Here is a 16,110-nt window from a genome sequence, read left to right as displayed (position 1 = left end):
TGCTCATACTATATAGGGGCTCATTCGCTGATTGAAGATCCAAGTACTAGTAAGTACACAATGAGCGTTCTGTGCCACTGATCTTCTCAGGAAGGTATTTGCACCACGAACTATTACTTTCAAAAATATTCTTTAAGTCTTCCACTTAAAATAGATTGTATCAAGTAAGTGAACTACTTGTGTATGTAAAACAAAGTTGCAAAATAGTTAAAGTCGCAACTTGTGAAATAAATGACACTGATTAAAATTTTTGAGTCACACAGTCAACAAAATCCCTCCGAACAATATCCATTTCCTACGAGTGTTTGGCACCATAATCTATCAAACTCTTACACCCAGTATACTTCATCAAGCTTCAAACGAAGTATAAGAAACTTTGTACAATATGTCTGAGCCCAATGATATGCAAGTGGATCAACAACAACCACTGACCCAACAATATCAGCAACAGCAACAACAACAATCACAACCTCAACAAGCGATTCAACAACCACAACCACAACAGCCACCACCACAACAGCAACAACAGCAACACCATCACCATCATCACCATCATGGACACCACCATCACAAGGATCAAAATGCTCATACTGCCAACTACATTGGTAAATACCAAGTTCTTAAAACCCTTGGTGAAGGCTCCTTTGGTAAAGTCAAGTTAGCTCAACATACAGTTACAGGTCAGAAAGTTGCTTTAAAGATCATTAACCGTAAAACTCTTGCTAAATCGGATATGCAAGGCAGAATTGAGCGAGAAATTTCCTATTTGAGATTATTAAGACATCCACACATCATTAAACTTTATGATGTTATCAAGTCCAAAGATGATATAATTATGGTTATTGAATATGCCGGTAAAGAGTTGTTTGATTATATCGTACAACGAGGCAAGATGCCCGAAGATGAAGCTAGACGGTTTTTCCAGCAAATTATCGCTGCTGTTGAATATTGTCATCGACACAAGATTGTTCATCGAGACTTGAAACCAGAGAACTTGTTGTTGGATGATCAATTAAATGTCAAGATTGCTGATTTTGGGTTGAGTAATATTATGACTGATGGTAATTTCTTAAAGACTAGTTGTGGATCTCCCAATTACGCTGCACCTGAAGTTATATCCGGTAAATTGTATGCTGGACCTGAAGTTGATGTTTGGTCAGCTGGTGTTATATTGTATGTGATGTTGTGTGGTAGATTACCATTTGATGATGAATTTATACCGGCATTGTTCAAAAAGATTAGTAATGGGGTTTATACATTACCTAGTTACTTGAGTTCCGGAGCTAAACATATTTTGACAAGGATGTTGGTGGTTAACCCATTAAATAGAATCACTATACATGAAATTATGGAAGACGAATGGTTTAAGCAAGACATGCCTGATTATTTGTTACCACCAGACTTGTCAAAGAGTAAACATAAAAAGATTGATATTGACGAAGATGTGATTAGAGCATTGAATGTGACTATGGGATATGATCGTGATGAAATTATCAATATCATCACAAAATGTAACAAGCATTCGTCACCACAACTGCAAAAGAATGAAATATTGGATGCTTATTTGTTAATGAAGGAAAATCATTCATTGGTTAAAGATTTGAAAAAATCAAAACTGGATAAAGTTGATAGTTTCTCGAGTTCATCACCCCCACCAACGTCAAGTTTGGGTGGTGATCATGGTCCTGGTGGATCTTCAGGAACATCTGCTGGAAGTAGCATTGAAGCTGCCACTGGTGCCACAGGTGCTGGCGGTACTTCTTCATCTTCTTACCCGTCACACCCGGCCACAAGTTCAGCGCCAGGAGTTCAGCAATCGTTAACTTATCAAACATTGGCTGGTGTGCCTGATTTGTCACAACTTCCCAACTCCACTATTGCTATACTACCAACCAGTTTGCCATCTATCCACAGGGCATTCATGAGTGAACATCAACAAAATTCTCAACAACAGCAATATCAACCAACACCGGTTAAAAAGTCGAAAACGAGATGGCATTTTGGTATAAGGTCAAGATCGTATCCATTGGACGTAATGGGTGAAATCTATCGTGCATTGAAGAATTTAGGAGCTGAATGGGCCAAGCCTACTGAAGAAGAGTTGTGGACTATACGAGTTCGTTGGAAGTATGATGTAAGGTCTGGTACAGATTCTGACAAGACACCTAATTTAATGAAGATGCAAATACAATTGTTTCAGTTGGAACCAAACAATTACTTGGTTGATTTCAAATTTGATGGATGGGAGCTGGAGCAGGAAGAAGAGGAAGGAGTAGGCAATACAGGAGATAAGAAGGATACTACGTCATCGGCTAAAGATCCTCACAGACATCAAGATTTAGATGAAGTTGGTAGTTTTTCAGCGTACCCATTTTTACATTTAGCTACTAGATTAATTATGGAATTGGCTGTTAATAGTCAAGGTGCATAAGAATAGTACAGTTGTTGTATAGTGTTTGAGATTATATAATTGCGATCATTTGCGTGTTTTAGTGTGATGTATGTTATGGTGTTCTGTTGTATGTTTTGATTTAATCCCAATTAAGTTAAATTCAGTGATAGTGGTACAATAATGTTGTATACAGGAGAAAGAATTTTCCTTTGTGTTTTATTGCACACACCAAAGAGGGAAGGAGGGAAAAAGAGTGAGAGACAGAGAAAGAACCCATCAATCAACAAAAAGACTACTAAAAAACTGATATTCCTTTAGCATAGTACTTTCCATTAGAGCAACTATTCCCGTCACATTCCTTTAATCAATACTCCACTTCAAAAGTTTGCTTTTATATCGCTACTAGGAGAGTTGCTACATTATCATCGAAATCAGGCAATTTCATTTAGCAACCAACTGTTAGCACCTGGCAAGAAAACAGAAACAAGGGCGCTTACAGGCAACAAAACCAGGTTTTACCATAAGGGTCCCCCCCCCCTGGCTAACTCATCAAACTGTTACCTCGTATCTCAACACCACTAACCACAGAATCAATACTCGACTATACACATACATACAATAAAATGCATACGATAAATCTTGACGACGGCAGCAACAAGATATCCGCCGATTGTTCAATCAAACTAAACGAAGCCATTCGCTACATTTCAAAATCGAAAAAGACAACAGTAATCACCGGTGCAGGGATCCTGTGTAATGCAGGAATACCCGATTTCCGATCAGAAAATGGGTTGTACAATATGATTAAGCATAAATACCCAAAACAAATTGTACGAGGACAGGATTTATTTGACATCAATTTGTTTCGTGATGAAACGTCATTGGAAATATTTTGTACTTTTATGGAACGATTGTATCATTATAGTTTATTAGCAAAACCAACGGAATCTCATAAATTCATTAAACATTTGAAGGATAAGGGGAAATTGTTGCGATGTTATACGCAAAATATAGATTCTTTGGAGCAAAATGTTGCCTTGAATTTGGGGATCAATCAGCAAGATTTTGAAAGTGAACAAGCGCGGGCCGGAAGTTCTGTTGGTGGTAAATTTCGTCAATTTTGGAATAATTTGGATGTGGTTCAATTGCATGGAAACTTGCACAAATTATCATGTACCAATTGTTTTGCCGAGTTTGAATGGAATAATGAGTTTCAATCGATGTTTAATCAAGGTGTCAATCCGGAATGTACAAATTGTTACAACAAGTATCAACAACGATTATACGAAGGGAAACGAATGACTGGCCATATTGGTTTACTAAGACCAGATATCGTCTTGTATGGTGAAAACCATCGACAACTGGAAATTCTAAGTCAAGGATTAACCAATGATTTGAAAAGTAAACCGGACCTATTAATCATTATGGGTACATCTTTAAAAGTTGATGGTGTAAAGAAACTAGTCAAGAGTTTGAGTAAACAAATTCATGAACGTGGAGGTAAAGTTTTGTTTATAAACAAGACAAGTTTAAATAAAATGTGGCATCAATATGTTGATTATGAGATCTTGTGTGATTGTGATCAATTTATACGTATATTGAAGGCAGAAATACCTGATTTATTCTTGACTCAAGAACAATTGGATTCTAAAAAGTTGAAAAATAAAGCTCATGAAGAGATTCCTGCGTTTACTGATGCATACAAGTTGATCGTAAAACAGGAAAACGATGAAGATACTAAAATGCAAACAAACGGCAAGAATGTTCAAGTTAAATTGGAATCAGGATCAGCTGCAGTGTGTTCGTCGTCATCATCTACATCACCAGTACGAATCAAACAAGAGGTTCATAATGATATCCCCACTCCACCTGATACCCCGCCTAAAAAAAGAAAAAGATCAACGATGTCTACACAGAGGAAGCAACCGTCATTGAAACGAGAACCAAAAGTGAAACTAGAAAAGATTGAAGGGAAGAACAATGAAGACGGAAGAAAATTGAAACGAGCAAGAGATTCTTCTTCCTCTTCCTCTTCTTCCTCCTCTTCTTCAACACCAAATACATCTGTTGCTGTAAGTGCTGTCGCAAATGCTGCTTCGGCGTATAGGACACCTCATTCATCATTTGATGGGTCAATACCGTTGAGGCTGTATTCGCTGCTGCGATTGAATCAATGTTGAAAAACAAAAAGAGCGAATGATTATTACTATTTTCGTTTTATTGTATTAGTATCAAAAAGAAATAACAATATTAGTATCGAAGCTTTCTATACTCTTTAAATTGGTCTACTTGTAGCCGCTGTTGCTCTTTGAACTGTATATACTTTGGTTATGTAGCATTTTGTTAATCTTTGACTATGTGGATTTTTTCTTTTTTGCAGTTGCTAAAAAAAAGGACTGCAAGCAACCAAAGCCACTTCAAGAACTCCTTGAACACCTTACCGATCTCCATTGATACCACCCATCACACGATATAATAGATACACTTATCCCTCTGGTTTTTGTCAATAGATCCCCCACCCTTTCACAACGACCAAGTTGTTCGCAATTGGTGGCAAGAAGAAGCAGAAGAAGGGTGATCAGACTTTGCTAACTAAATCAACTCAAGCTAGATCAACAAGTGACACCGATCAACTAGAATACGCACATCAACAACAACGCCAACAACAACACCAGCATCAACACCAAACTCGTCTCAGTAATACCCATCGCAAAGGAATTAAAAGAATGGAATCGGTAACAAACTTACTAGGTAATATCCTATCCCTAGATGATGAAACCAAAACCACTAGTGGTAGCACTAGACACAATGCAAAACTGAATCAAACTCATTCGACGGTGGTATCTTCGTCACTGATACCAGCAAAGAAACGCCGATCTTTAGATTTGGATTTCAGTTCGTTTTGGAAGGATAGTAAAGAAGGGAATGGAGAGAGGCTATCAACATCAAAGGCTAAAGCCGGTGCCACTTCATCCACCACCGGCACAAATGCCACAAGCTCTTCCGGTGGAGGTGGTGGTGGTAATGAACATGATGGAGATGAGTCAACTGATGCATCAGGTGGTATCACCGGTGGTAGTGGTGCTGCTGCTTCTGCTTCTGCTTCTGCTTCTGCCGCTGCAAATACTGCCTCTGCGGCGGCTGCCACTGCCCCCAATGTCGCAACTACAAGTCAAAACTATTATGCTGATAAGTTGATGGAAAAAGCCATTTCCATGATTATACCAAACGAAATCTATGATGATCAAACCAACAAAATGTTACAAGATCGTCAATTGATGGCTAAACTACGTCCGCCTTTAAGCTTTGCTCTAATGCAGAAGAACTCCAACAATTTGCATCAACGAAACTCTGATATTTACATTGTTTTTAACCTGATTTTGAAATACGTCAATTGGATGGATCCATATTATACTATTGGAATAACGATGCTTATCACTCATATGATTTTGAAACCAGTCTTGTTTATATGTTTACCATGGATGCTACTAGTTGTTAATACTTTGCTTCCTCATTACTTGATGATTTACCCACAAGATACCAGTTATAATAATGAATATTTGGAAGTGAACCCCACGCCACTGCAACAAGCTTTGGAGCCAGCCAAATTACCCAAACCAGTTCCATTGTTTAGTAAAGAATTTTTCATGAATTTAACCGATACTCAGAATTTCATGACTTTGCAGAGCCACATTTTTGATTTCCAAACTTGGTTATTTGCTGATTACTTGTATTTTAAAAATGAGCAAGTAAGTTCTTTTATTGTATTGAGTTGTTTGGTGATGATTGCATCAACTTTACTTTGGTTTAATCACATTTTCTGGTTCTTGTTGAATCATTCGTGGATTGTGAAATTGTACTGGGTGTTTCTACTTTGGGGGTTTATTATTGCAATGCATCCTAATCAGCGATGCAAGATTTTGTCATGGGTTTATGAAGAAGATACTCGTTTGGATATACAAAATCGGGTCAATAAAATTGAAGACAAATTGACTTCAATCTTGGTTGATGATGGATTACAACTGGATTTACAATTGCACAATAATGGCGATACAAATAAAACATGTCGCAAATTGGTTGAAGTTTATGAGTTACAAAAATTGAATCAAGAATCAAACATTTGGGAACTGGTGGGGTTTACACTGGATTTTTATTCCATCAATGATGGTGTTCGCAAGTATAATTATACGATAAAAAAACTCAATCAAGAGATTGCGCGAGCTCAGTTCAGTAGTGGAAGTGCAATAGTTGACGATAATGGTACTGACATTGCCACGGCTCCAACCATCATTGAAGCCACATCCTTTGGTGGTGGTAGTGCTAGTGGTGATGGGGTTGGAGGTGGTCATGAGCACAATTACCTCACACTAAGCAAACGTGAATCAATCAACTTGGTCAAACCACCACAAGGTTACAAATTCACTTCACAAAGTAAATGGACCATTGATTATGATGTAGCAAATTGGGTTCAATCAAACTTCATTCAAGATTTAGTTATTATTGATGATGACGAGAAATGGGCGTATGATGTAACGATTCAACATATAACTTATGATGGAGATGACGCTGCTGAGGAAGAAAAAAAGCAGCAGGTTGCAGTTGCTAGTAGTGGTCAAGAAGATTCCAATAATGGGAATCATGGTGGTCCCCTGGCTGACAAATTGACTGATCTTTATGATGGTGAAATATATAGACGAAGAAGATGGTTGCGATACGTGGTGCGCGAAACTTACAAGGATATAGATCGTCCACCAGTTCAGCAATCACATCTTGCTTCGTGGGTGACTTAAAAAAAGAAGGTAAAAAGAAGAAAACTTGCATAAAGATAAGGATAACTATTTAATATATACTTGGCTATATCAAATTGCGTGAGAGGGTGCTTGGAATTTCTCTTTGTAGAGGATTTCATTTTAAAAAATCTGACAAGTTTAATGAATCCAATTTTGATGATTGATCAGTTTTACGTTGTTTCAAATTCGATAGTAAATTCAACTCGGCTTTTCTCTTTTTAGCTCGTTGTTTAGCTGATTTGTTCTTGTGATTGGGCTGTTGACTCTCGGACTCTTTTTCAGTACTTGTCTCGGCTGTACTTGTTTTAGATGTTGTGGTTGTGGCTGTTGCTGTCGTGTTGGCTTCAGATTCAGAGGTTGTTGACTCATGCTCCAATGATTGATTCGATTGCTGACTATTTACGACTGTGGATGACGATGAAGGTTCTGGTATTGCATGTGCACTACCTTTGCTACTGCCAGCGGGGGTCGTGATTTTGTTTGCCAGACTTTTCTGGTTTTTACTTCCATCGAGTAATGATTCATATGTCTTGCTACCACAGCTCAAACATTTAAATCTCAATCTCCTCCTACTACTAGCGCAACTAGACGCACTTTTGGTTTCTGTATCGGTGTTAGCTCTACTCTGTTCAATACTATTCTTTTCCTTCTTTTTGTCCTTCATCCTCTTCTTGCTGCTTTTGTTGTTTGGGTATGTGATACGTATAGAAACGTTAAGCCCCGGTATAAGTAGCACACCACAAGCACGGCATATTTTGTGACTAATCAACGATGATGATGCCGGTACTTGTTGTTGTGGAATAGTGGGTGTAGCGTGTGCCGGATTGGTGATATTAGTGGTAGCAGTAGTGTATCCATTCAAGTTGTTGACTTTATCAAATTGAAGTGAATATAGCTTGGTCAATGGTGATGATGATGATGATGTAGACGTTGCATGAATCAAATTGTATAAATGACGTGAACGTAATTGGTTAGCATCTAGATTTGTGGTGGCATTGGCCCTTGTCTTGAATTTGTTGGGTATGGTATTAGTTGATACAGTAAACGATGACATTTGTTTGATACATGTAGCGTTAGGTTAGCGGTTGATCTTGAACTGATGAGCTTTGTCTTTTTTGGTGTCACAATTTATTTGAATTTTTTGGGGTTGCGACAAGGAGCCAAAGTGATGCTACCAATTTGAGAAAATTGGTTAGATTTTAGTTAAAGATCAGTAGTATTATCTACATTCGTATTATGCTACTAGTTAAATACGTTTCTAGAGTAAGCCGAGAGTTAGCTGGTGCTGGTTGGTGTCCGGCATCATTGGTTTTCAAGTGAGCTCAACGAGTCTTGTTGGGATTTTAATAAAAACTTTTTGAATTAGTTTCGCTGCAAAAAATATAAGACGTTAAAAGTGTTGTTTCGGTTATATCACTAGAACCTGCTCCCTTTTATCAACTTTTTTCATCAAAGATGTTGATAAACACTACTACGATAGCTTCTCCTCTTCAAAAAGTGGAGTACATAACATTCTAACCCCCTAGGTATAGAAGCAATAAGTTGGTAGCTCCATGTAAGTCTGTTTTTTTTTTTTTTTCTTTTTTCTTTTTGCAGTCTCAAACAGTAAGCAATTACGATTTTCGGTTTTCAATGAGAACGTATCATTTTTGATTTTAAGCACTACATATACTATTACTGTACTCCATTTCGATAACACCGATATCTTCATTTACATGAAGCCTCATCTTATTCAAATAAGAGTCATACTCTTTACTCTTTTCTTTTTCAGTGCATGTTTCGACGTGGAGATGTATAACCTTTTTGGTCAACAGTGGAATACATTTCAGGGTCTATTACAATTTTGAACCTTGTGATTGGATAATGATATGGACGATTGGGGAGACGTGCCGAATTTCGTATTTAGGTTTCATGATATGAAACAAGTACAATATAAAACAGATAATAAACACACAAAAGTGTACAATTGAGAGGTCTATTTGTTTAAAAAAGACACAAAATATTCCGAACTTTGGGAATGTGATTTGATAGGTCAATGGAAAAGAATATGTATAGTTGTCACTTCAAACACAACACAAGATAGGAAAAAGCGGAAGTATGCACAGTCAGAATTAAGCTTTAGCCAGTGGGATGATAAAGATATATAAAAAACATTCAGCTTACAGTAAAAAGTGGTTAATTATGTGTAATATCAAGAGCTTGATTGGCTTTTTTCTTTTTTTTTTTCCTCATGATGTCGCGCGAGTGTGTAAACACAATCTCGCATCGCCATAGCTCATCTATACAATGATTTCATGGAAACAAAACAACGTCTAGTTAATTGGTCCACTAAGAGGTTAATCATTATAATCAAATGAGAAGTCAATCAACCTTACTTGTTGAGACTAAGGGGAGGGGTGGTATTGTGTTGGGTGCAAAAAAAATTCCAACTTTAAAAAAGATCCAACCAATGAACCAATAAGAAATCAAAGCAGGATATTCAGCCGTTGTTTTAGTTTCTAGTCTCCGCTCCGTGAAATTTGTAACTAGTTTAGACCACGTCTTACATGTTTACTTTGGTGAAAAATAATTTTTTCTTACTTTTCTTGTTCATCTGCATAGAAGGTGATATCGGTCTTTCGAAGGAAAAGGTCCATCGTCAACATTTTGGTGGAGATAGAGAAAAGAAAGGGTAACCACCTGACAGGTGAGGTCCGTTCTCTACCAATGTAAATTTCCTGTTCGTGTGATGTGGTTACTGTCATATATTAGGGTTACATGTATAGTATTGTATTTGTATTTGTATGGTTATTGTTATTCTATTGTTGAGTTGTACCTTTCACAAATCAATTGGATTGGATTGTGAATTGTAAATGAGTTATAAATGAGTTGTTAGTTGTAAGCAGTTTGCGATATTCGGTATTTGCAATTTTGTGTTTATGCGCACGATACCAACCCATTTCATCAACCAATCAAATCTCATACATCTTTGCTTACCAAAATAGATACAATACACACAAGCTGTACATAGCTTCTAATCGATAACACACAATACTGACACAACTACTACTTATAATGAACTAAAACTTCTAGGGTACACACACAGACACAGACACCGATAATCACCAACATTGTATACCCATCTATCATCAAAGGAAGACAACAGCAGCTAGCCACGATTTCACTGATTTTTTTGCAACAAAATCAAACAGATAGACAGCATACATACGACTATACACCAAGTGAGAGACACTTTTACAAGATATAATAGACAAGACACACACCCATTTACTCACAAGCTAATATAACTCCATGATGATCATGTCATTACAATCGCAAAACCGTCTTAAACTAATAATACCGAAACAAAAATCCAATACTGATAGGATCTTAAAGACATGTACTCGATGTCGACAACACAAGACCAAATGCGATGCTTTCCAAACGAACCCCAACCCATGTACTCATTGTTTCAAACATAACGTTAATTGTAATTTAGAAATTTTGAGTAAACCAACTGGAAGAGTCAAAACATTGGATATTGTTGAACGATTATCCTGTGAAGTAAGTGATTTAAAGAGTCTAATGACGGATTTAATACAGCGAAGAAACGACCTTGTTGAGTTGTTGATTGAGAGGGGTAAAAAGATTGAGCAGGAAGCTAGTATACAATGTCAAAAGAAACAACAACTAGGGCAGCAGTGTGAGCAGCAGTGTGAGCAGCAGTGTGAGCAGCAGTGCGAGCAACAGTGTGAGCAGCTACAGCAACTGCAGCAGCAGGAGAGTAGCCGTGAAAGGTCATATACGCCTCCAGTCTCTGCAATCCAATCTTGTCTCAATACCCCTGACCCCTCTCCCCAATCCACCATTGGCTATTTTATAACACCAGACGGCGAAAGCCCGAGTTCTATTGACAGCTCCAAATACACAATCAAAACCAATACCAAAGTCAAACCAATGTCAATAACTCACAAGCAAGCCCAATCACATTTTACAAATTACGAACTCAACTTCAACAAGTATATACCCATATTTCCTGACGAGTTTTTCCAATCGACCAACTTAATTGAATTTCATAAAGAAAATGAATTGACTTTTTGGTGTATTGTCTTGACATCACACTTGAATCAGCACGAACAGGCTGAAAACTATAGAACCCTAGCAGAACACGTAAAATCGCTTGTGGTTGAAAAGTGTTGGTTCAATACACCAAGATCAGTGTATATTATCTCATCGTTGTTGATTTTAACTACTTGGCCATTACCTAATCACCACCACACAAAGATTGCCGATAACCTCAGTGTTAAATTCATCAGTTTGATGAAGTCGTTATCTTATCAGTTTGGTTTACACAAGTTGGAGTTTATCAATGAGTTTAGTCACAAAACTAAAGTAAACTTGTCACAAGAAGTCAACTTGAACAATCGAATCCGAGAGCGAATCTACAAATTCATCAACATCAATTCCAATTATTGGTTAATCAATTTGGGATTATCAAATAATAACTACAATGGGTTCAATCAAGATTACATCTTGAACAAGGCATCCAATATCGATATTCATGATACATCAATCATTTCATCGTCAATAACCGATCATTATATCAATTGTCTTTTGAAAATATCCATGATTCAACTGAAATTGAATGAGAATATGAGTGCGTTAATTGGTGATTCTTTAGAGTATGGAGAAGATCATATGACGATGAAGTTGTTACCTAATCAAATCAATACCACGAAATTGATCAATTTCCACATGTTTGAAATTATAATTGATGATTTGAAAAGAACATTAGCAACAGTGGAGCAGCAAAATATCGATGATGCATTTGGTTCTGATTTATCCAACTTAATTCAAATATCAATTGCGTATTCTAAATTGCAATTATTTATCTACTCATTATCGAAATCAGACATATCATTACAAGAATACAAGGTCTACATTTCCAAATTAGTTTCGTGTTGTCTGGAAATTATGAACCTTACTCAATCACAGCGAATGGATTACTTGGCTTTGCCAATATATTTCAAGTTCCCCATTGAATTGACACTTTTGACACTATTACGAGTTTTCAAATCACCAATCTTGGACACGATTGATGAATATAACCAAATTAAATCTTGTTTCAACAAAGTTTATGAAACTGTGTTTCAATTTGAAAACTGGCAGTTTATGACTACTAAATTACATCGATTGATTGAAATGTTTGATAATTTGTCAAGAGAGTTTATTATTTCTCAACTGATTCGTAATAGGAGAGATTTGGTGGCAGGTGGTGGGTTCATGACAGGCGAGTTCTTTTTAATTACCAAAATGAAGAATTATCTTGTTTCTAGTTTACAATACGAAATGATTTGGTTAATTTATCAACATGAACATGTGTCAAAGGATAATCAACTGAGTCCACAATTGAGTTTACCTCAATGGAATTCTGTTGGAGTGTATGATAACCAAATGATAGAACATTTCAAATGTAATAAATCAATATTTTGAGAAATAGCATAGACGTTGCATTCTGCTTATAGGATTAATACACACGATACACACGATACACGCCATCTACTATCTTCCTCTCCTCTCATCTATTTATCCATTTTTTTTGCTTCCTCACTTTTTCTTATAATCCAACCATTGCGATTTCAATTTCTTGTTTGCAACGTAAGGTTTCGTAACAATAAACACCACAAACAACACAATGATAGTCGCCACCAATTTCAACTTTTCAAATTTGGCATTCAATAAATCAAATGATAAACTAGGTTGAACCAATGAGCAATATCGGACTTGATTATTGACAAAACATACAACCACCGTGCTTTCAAAATCAGTTGGTTTAACCAATATCGAAGCACTTTCATCCTTATTGTTTGATGCAAAGAGTTGATACTTGTGATTGATTGTTTGAAAATTATTCTTGGGAATGATTGGGTCATATGGAGTCAATCTGAAATCGTCTTGATATTCAGTTGGTTTCATTTGATGTTGCGGACGTCTTGAATTTAAAATGAATTTTGGTATTTCGACAAGATTACCCGATTCTGTAAATGCAATTATTGATTTCAAAGTGATGCCATATTTCGATTGAGTTGAAGACAAATCCAAGATACGTTCAGGGTATATAAATGACTCGGTGAATATTTGACCGATTCTTCCATTATTGATTTTATCACTCATGAACAAGTCAATTACATTGATTCTTTGTTCTAACCGTGGCTGTTTTGTGAAATATGTATAAATGATCCAATTATCATCAATAATCAAGTTGATCGATTGAGGATCAATAACTTCTGATTTATTGTGAACTTGTTGAAACAATAATTCACCAGAAATACCATCAAGAAGATGGAGTTTCAATTGGTCTTCTAAAGTCAACACGGCAATCAAGTTTCGGTTGAGATACTTGTACAAGACTGACTTGTCAGTTTTAGGTACGCCGATAGTTGACACTCTTGAGTCTTGATTTATACGTGCTTGTGCCACAATGGGTTCATTAAAGTTGTAAGTCCATGTTGGAATTGATTCCAAAAATCCAGGAAGAATAACATGTCCATTAATTTCATTATTATTGACCGTTTTAGCAAAGTACAAATCTTCACCACTTGGGTTTGCATGAGGTATAACGAATTTATGACCATTCTCAAATGCACAAAATGTATCAACTGGAACAAGATCAGTATAGCCTTCATCGTTGACTTTAACTTGTGCTATTGATCCATTATGAGAATAAATTTTGTAAATCTCAGTAGAAAACACAACAACAATATCACCTTCGCCTTCCTGTGTATTGAGTTGTTTCAAAATAATAAACTCACTTTCAAGACCCAATGGGGATGATTCCCAAACAATTTTACCATTGTAAGAATTTGTAGCAATTACTTTATGCTGTTGTGAATCATAAAAAACAATTAGTTTGTTGAAAACATCCATTGAAGTATCCTCAGAATCAAACCAACGCTTATAATCAACAACATATCTACCCAATTCATTCAAATGTCTAATGACACGATGAAACCAATTGGTAAAAGCCAACCCATTATTAGACTCCTTGGCAAGGTTGTAAACTTCAGATTTAACCTTGTCTGACTCAGGAGCGTCAATTATGATATAGACTCCTTTATCAGCTGAATATTGTGGATTTGCTGGTTTGATTGTCTTGATTTTATTACCGTCAAACAAACTGAAAACCTCTCCATTAAGGTTCTCATCAAGGGCAACATAACCTAATTGGAAATTTGGAGTGGTTGATATCAATTGATAAGGATAGTTTTCATCCAATTTAAATTTGAATTTCTTGATACTCTTTGTCTCATGTGTGTACAAAAAGTCAGTTAGGTCATACACTTGACGAGTGTTCTCATCACTGATAATCAATAGATGCTGCAATGTGGTGGAGTAATGTTGTACCAATGATGTAGTTTTGATTCCGTATACTTGCTTGGCCCTTTTGTCGATATTGATCAATTTTATATCTTGCGAAGATTGTGAATACAAATAACTGGCGTCAATCACAGCCAAATTACTATACTCGTCATTATCAATTCTTTTGAATGATTTCGAACGATGACCAAGTTTGAATATTTGATCATTTTGAGTTATCGCTATACCTGATTTGAATTCTCGAATGGAACCCAACGAGACTTCCTTCTCAAACACCTTTTCACCCTTGGTGGACAATTTGACTAGCAAAGTGCTATCGATGATGAGGTAAATATATCCATCATGGCAATCAACAACAAAGTTTGCGACATTTGAGTGAATATCGTGATGAATTCCATTTTCGTCAATGTATATCAACGACCTTTCGCTAGACAACACAAACACTCCACCATAATCGCATTCATACAAATGGCCCACGCCAGCCTCAGTGTCAATAAATCTGACACCTCCAGTGGCATCAATCTCAAGAATTTCTGGCTCATTGATCTTCCATCCAAGTATCTTATCATTAGTAAATAAAAGTTGATAATCTTTAGTCACATCCAGATTCAACTTCCACTGGATTTGATTGCTTCTCAAGACATCTATTCCAATCCATTGCTGAGCCGCATTCTTGGCTACTAGTATCTCATTGCTCAAAATGTGTAAATCATAAACTGGAGTTTGATAAAGATAATTTATTGACTCAGTTGAGGTGAATGCCTTGTCTATTAAAACTGCAAAGACACAGTTTGAAAATAAGAAGAGGTTGACTAATAATGACTGTGCTAAGAATTGTAGATTCCTCATAGTAGTGCAATGGGTCACCGTCTAGTCAATGGGGACGTATGTTTCAAACGTCTTCTGTGTTCTGTTGGCCAAGATTTTGTCCAGTCTGTATCCCACTCTTCAAACTATACACGTGATAGACACGTGACAATCAATCTCTTCTTTCAACAACTTTGTTACTGTGATGGAAAATTCTTTCTTCAATCACTACATCCATTTCTATTCACCTACATATTCAATATCAATACACACAATTTCACCTCCACACAACCTCAAATCATGTAGACATTCCACTATCACCGTCGCATAAACTTAAGTTGTCCGATACGAGTACCAAACAAACTCATCAAAAATTGATGAAAATCAATTTTGGAGCCATCGGTTCAATGTGTCAATATGCGTAGATTGAAGGGCTTTGATCCAGCACAAATTATTAGCACTCGCATGCTACTAGAATTCAAAAGTAATTGGGAATAAAATCAGCCACTGAATACAGTTTTTCTCCAATAAGATTGATGACTCCGTTTTGGAGTTTGTTGGCTTTTGGGATACCACTTCAGAATCATTGGGAGGTCTTTGGCCAGTTATTGGCTAAGTTCCATCTCAATTGATTTCAGCGTTTTATTTCCTTCCCAATATTGTCGTATAACGAAATATGTGTGCATTGATTCCATGTACCTGAAGTTTATTCTTGGTCGTTCTGATCAAGATTACGAGCTTTAAGGCGATGGATACTTGCCGCGC

General features: G+C 36.6%; 6 protein-coding genes across 6 annotated transcripts; 4 read left to right on the top strand and 2 right to left on the bottom strand. All coding sequences in view use genetic code 12, as the record gives it.

Moving 5' to 3' along the window:
* Positions 1 to 385: 385 nt before the first annotated feature.
* SNF1 (AMP-activated serine/threonine-protein kinase catalytic subunit) lies at positions 386 to 2,431 on the top strand (the record flags this gene model as incomplete). Its single annotated transcript, XM_036807708.1, has 1 exon — positions 386 to 2,431. One exon carries the CDS (start codon positions 386 to 388, stop codon positions 2,429 to 2,431), a length of 2,046 nt encoding a protein of 681 aa, XP_036664518.1.
* A 584-nt stretch (positions 2,432 to 3,015) lies between these two features.
* Positions 3,016 to 4,572, top strand: HST3 (NAD-dependent histone deacetylase; the record flags this gene model as incomplete). The annotated part of the gene is made up of 1 exon (XM_036807707.1): positions 3,016 to 4,572. One exon carries the CDS (start codon positions 3,016 to 3,018, stop codon positions 4,570 to 4,572), a length of 1,557 nt encoding a protein of 518 aa, XP_036664517.1.
* A 546-nt stretch (positions 4,573 to 5,118) lies between these two features.
* CPAR2_303290 (uncharacterized protein) lies at positions 5,119 to 7,182 on the top strand (the record flags this gene model as incomplete). Its single annotated transcript, XM_036807706.1, has 1 exon — positions 5,119 to 7,182. One exon carries the CDS (start codon positions 5,119 to 5,121, stop codon positions 7,180 to 7,182), a length of 2,064 nt encoding a protein of 687 aa, XP_036664516.1.
* A 115-nt stretch (positions 7,183 to 7,297) lies between these two features.
* SNM1 (Snm1p) lies at positions 7,298 to 8,236 on the bottom strand (the record flags this gene model as incomplete). The annotated part of the gene is made up of 1 exon (XM_036807705.1): positions 7,298 to 8,236. One exon carries the CDS (start codon positions 8,234 to 8,236, stop codon positions 7,298 to 7,300), a length of 939 nt encoding a protein of 312 aa, XP_036664515.1.
* Positions 8,237 to 10,476: 2,240 nt separating this feature from the next.
* Positions 10,477 to 12,654, top strand: SEF2 (Sef2p; the record flags this gene model as incomplete). The annotated part of the gene is made up of 1 exon (XM_036807704.1): positions 10,477 to 12,654. The coding sequence occupies one exon, from the start codon at positions 10,477 to 10,479 to the stop codon at positions 12,652 to 12,654; it is 2,178 nt and encodes a 725-aa protein (XP_036664514.1).
* A 114-nt stretch (positions 12,655 to 12,768) lies between these two features.
* CPAR2_303260 (uncharacterized protein) lies at positions 12,769 to 15,387 on the bottom strand (the record flags this gene model as incomplete). Its single annotated transcript, XM_036807703.1, has 1 exon — positions 12,769 to 15,387. One exon carries the CDS (start codon positions 15,385 to 15,387, stop codon positions 12,769 to 12,771), a length of 2,619 nt encoding a protein of 872 aa, XP_036664513.1.
* Between the last annotated feature and the right edge of the window lie 723 nt (positions 15,388 to 16,110).

Source organism: Candida parapsilosis, contig 005806, assembly GCF_000182765.1.
Source record: "Candida parapsilosis strain CDC317 annotated contig 005806".
NCBI classification, from domain to species: Eukaryota; Fungi; Ascomycota; class Pichiomycetes; order Serinales; family Debaryomycetaceae; genus Lodderomyces; species Lodderomyces parapsilosis.
The sequence above is the reverse complement of the archived record's forward strand: the minus strand, read 5'-3'. Positions and strand labels throughout refer to the sequence as shown.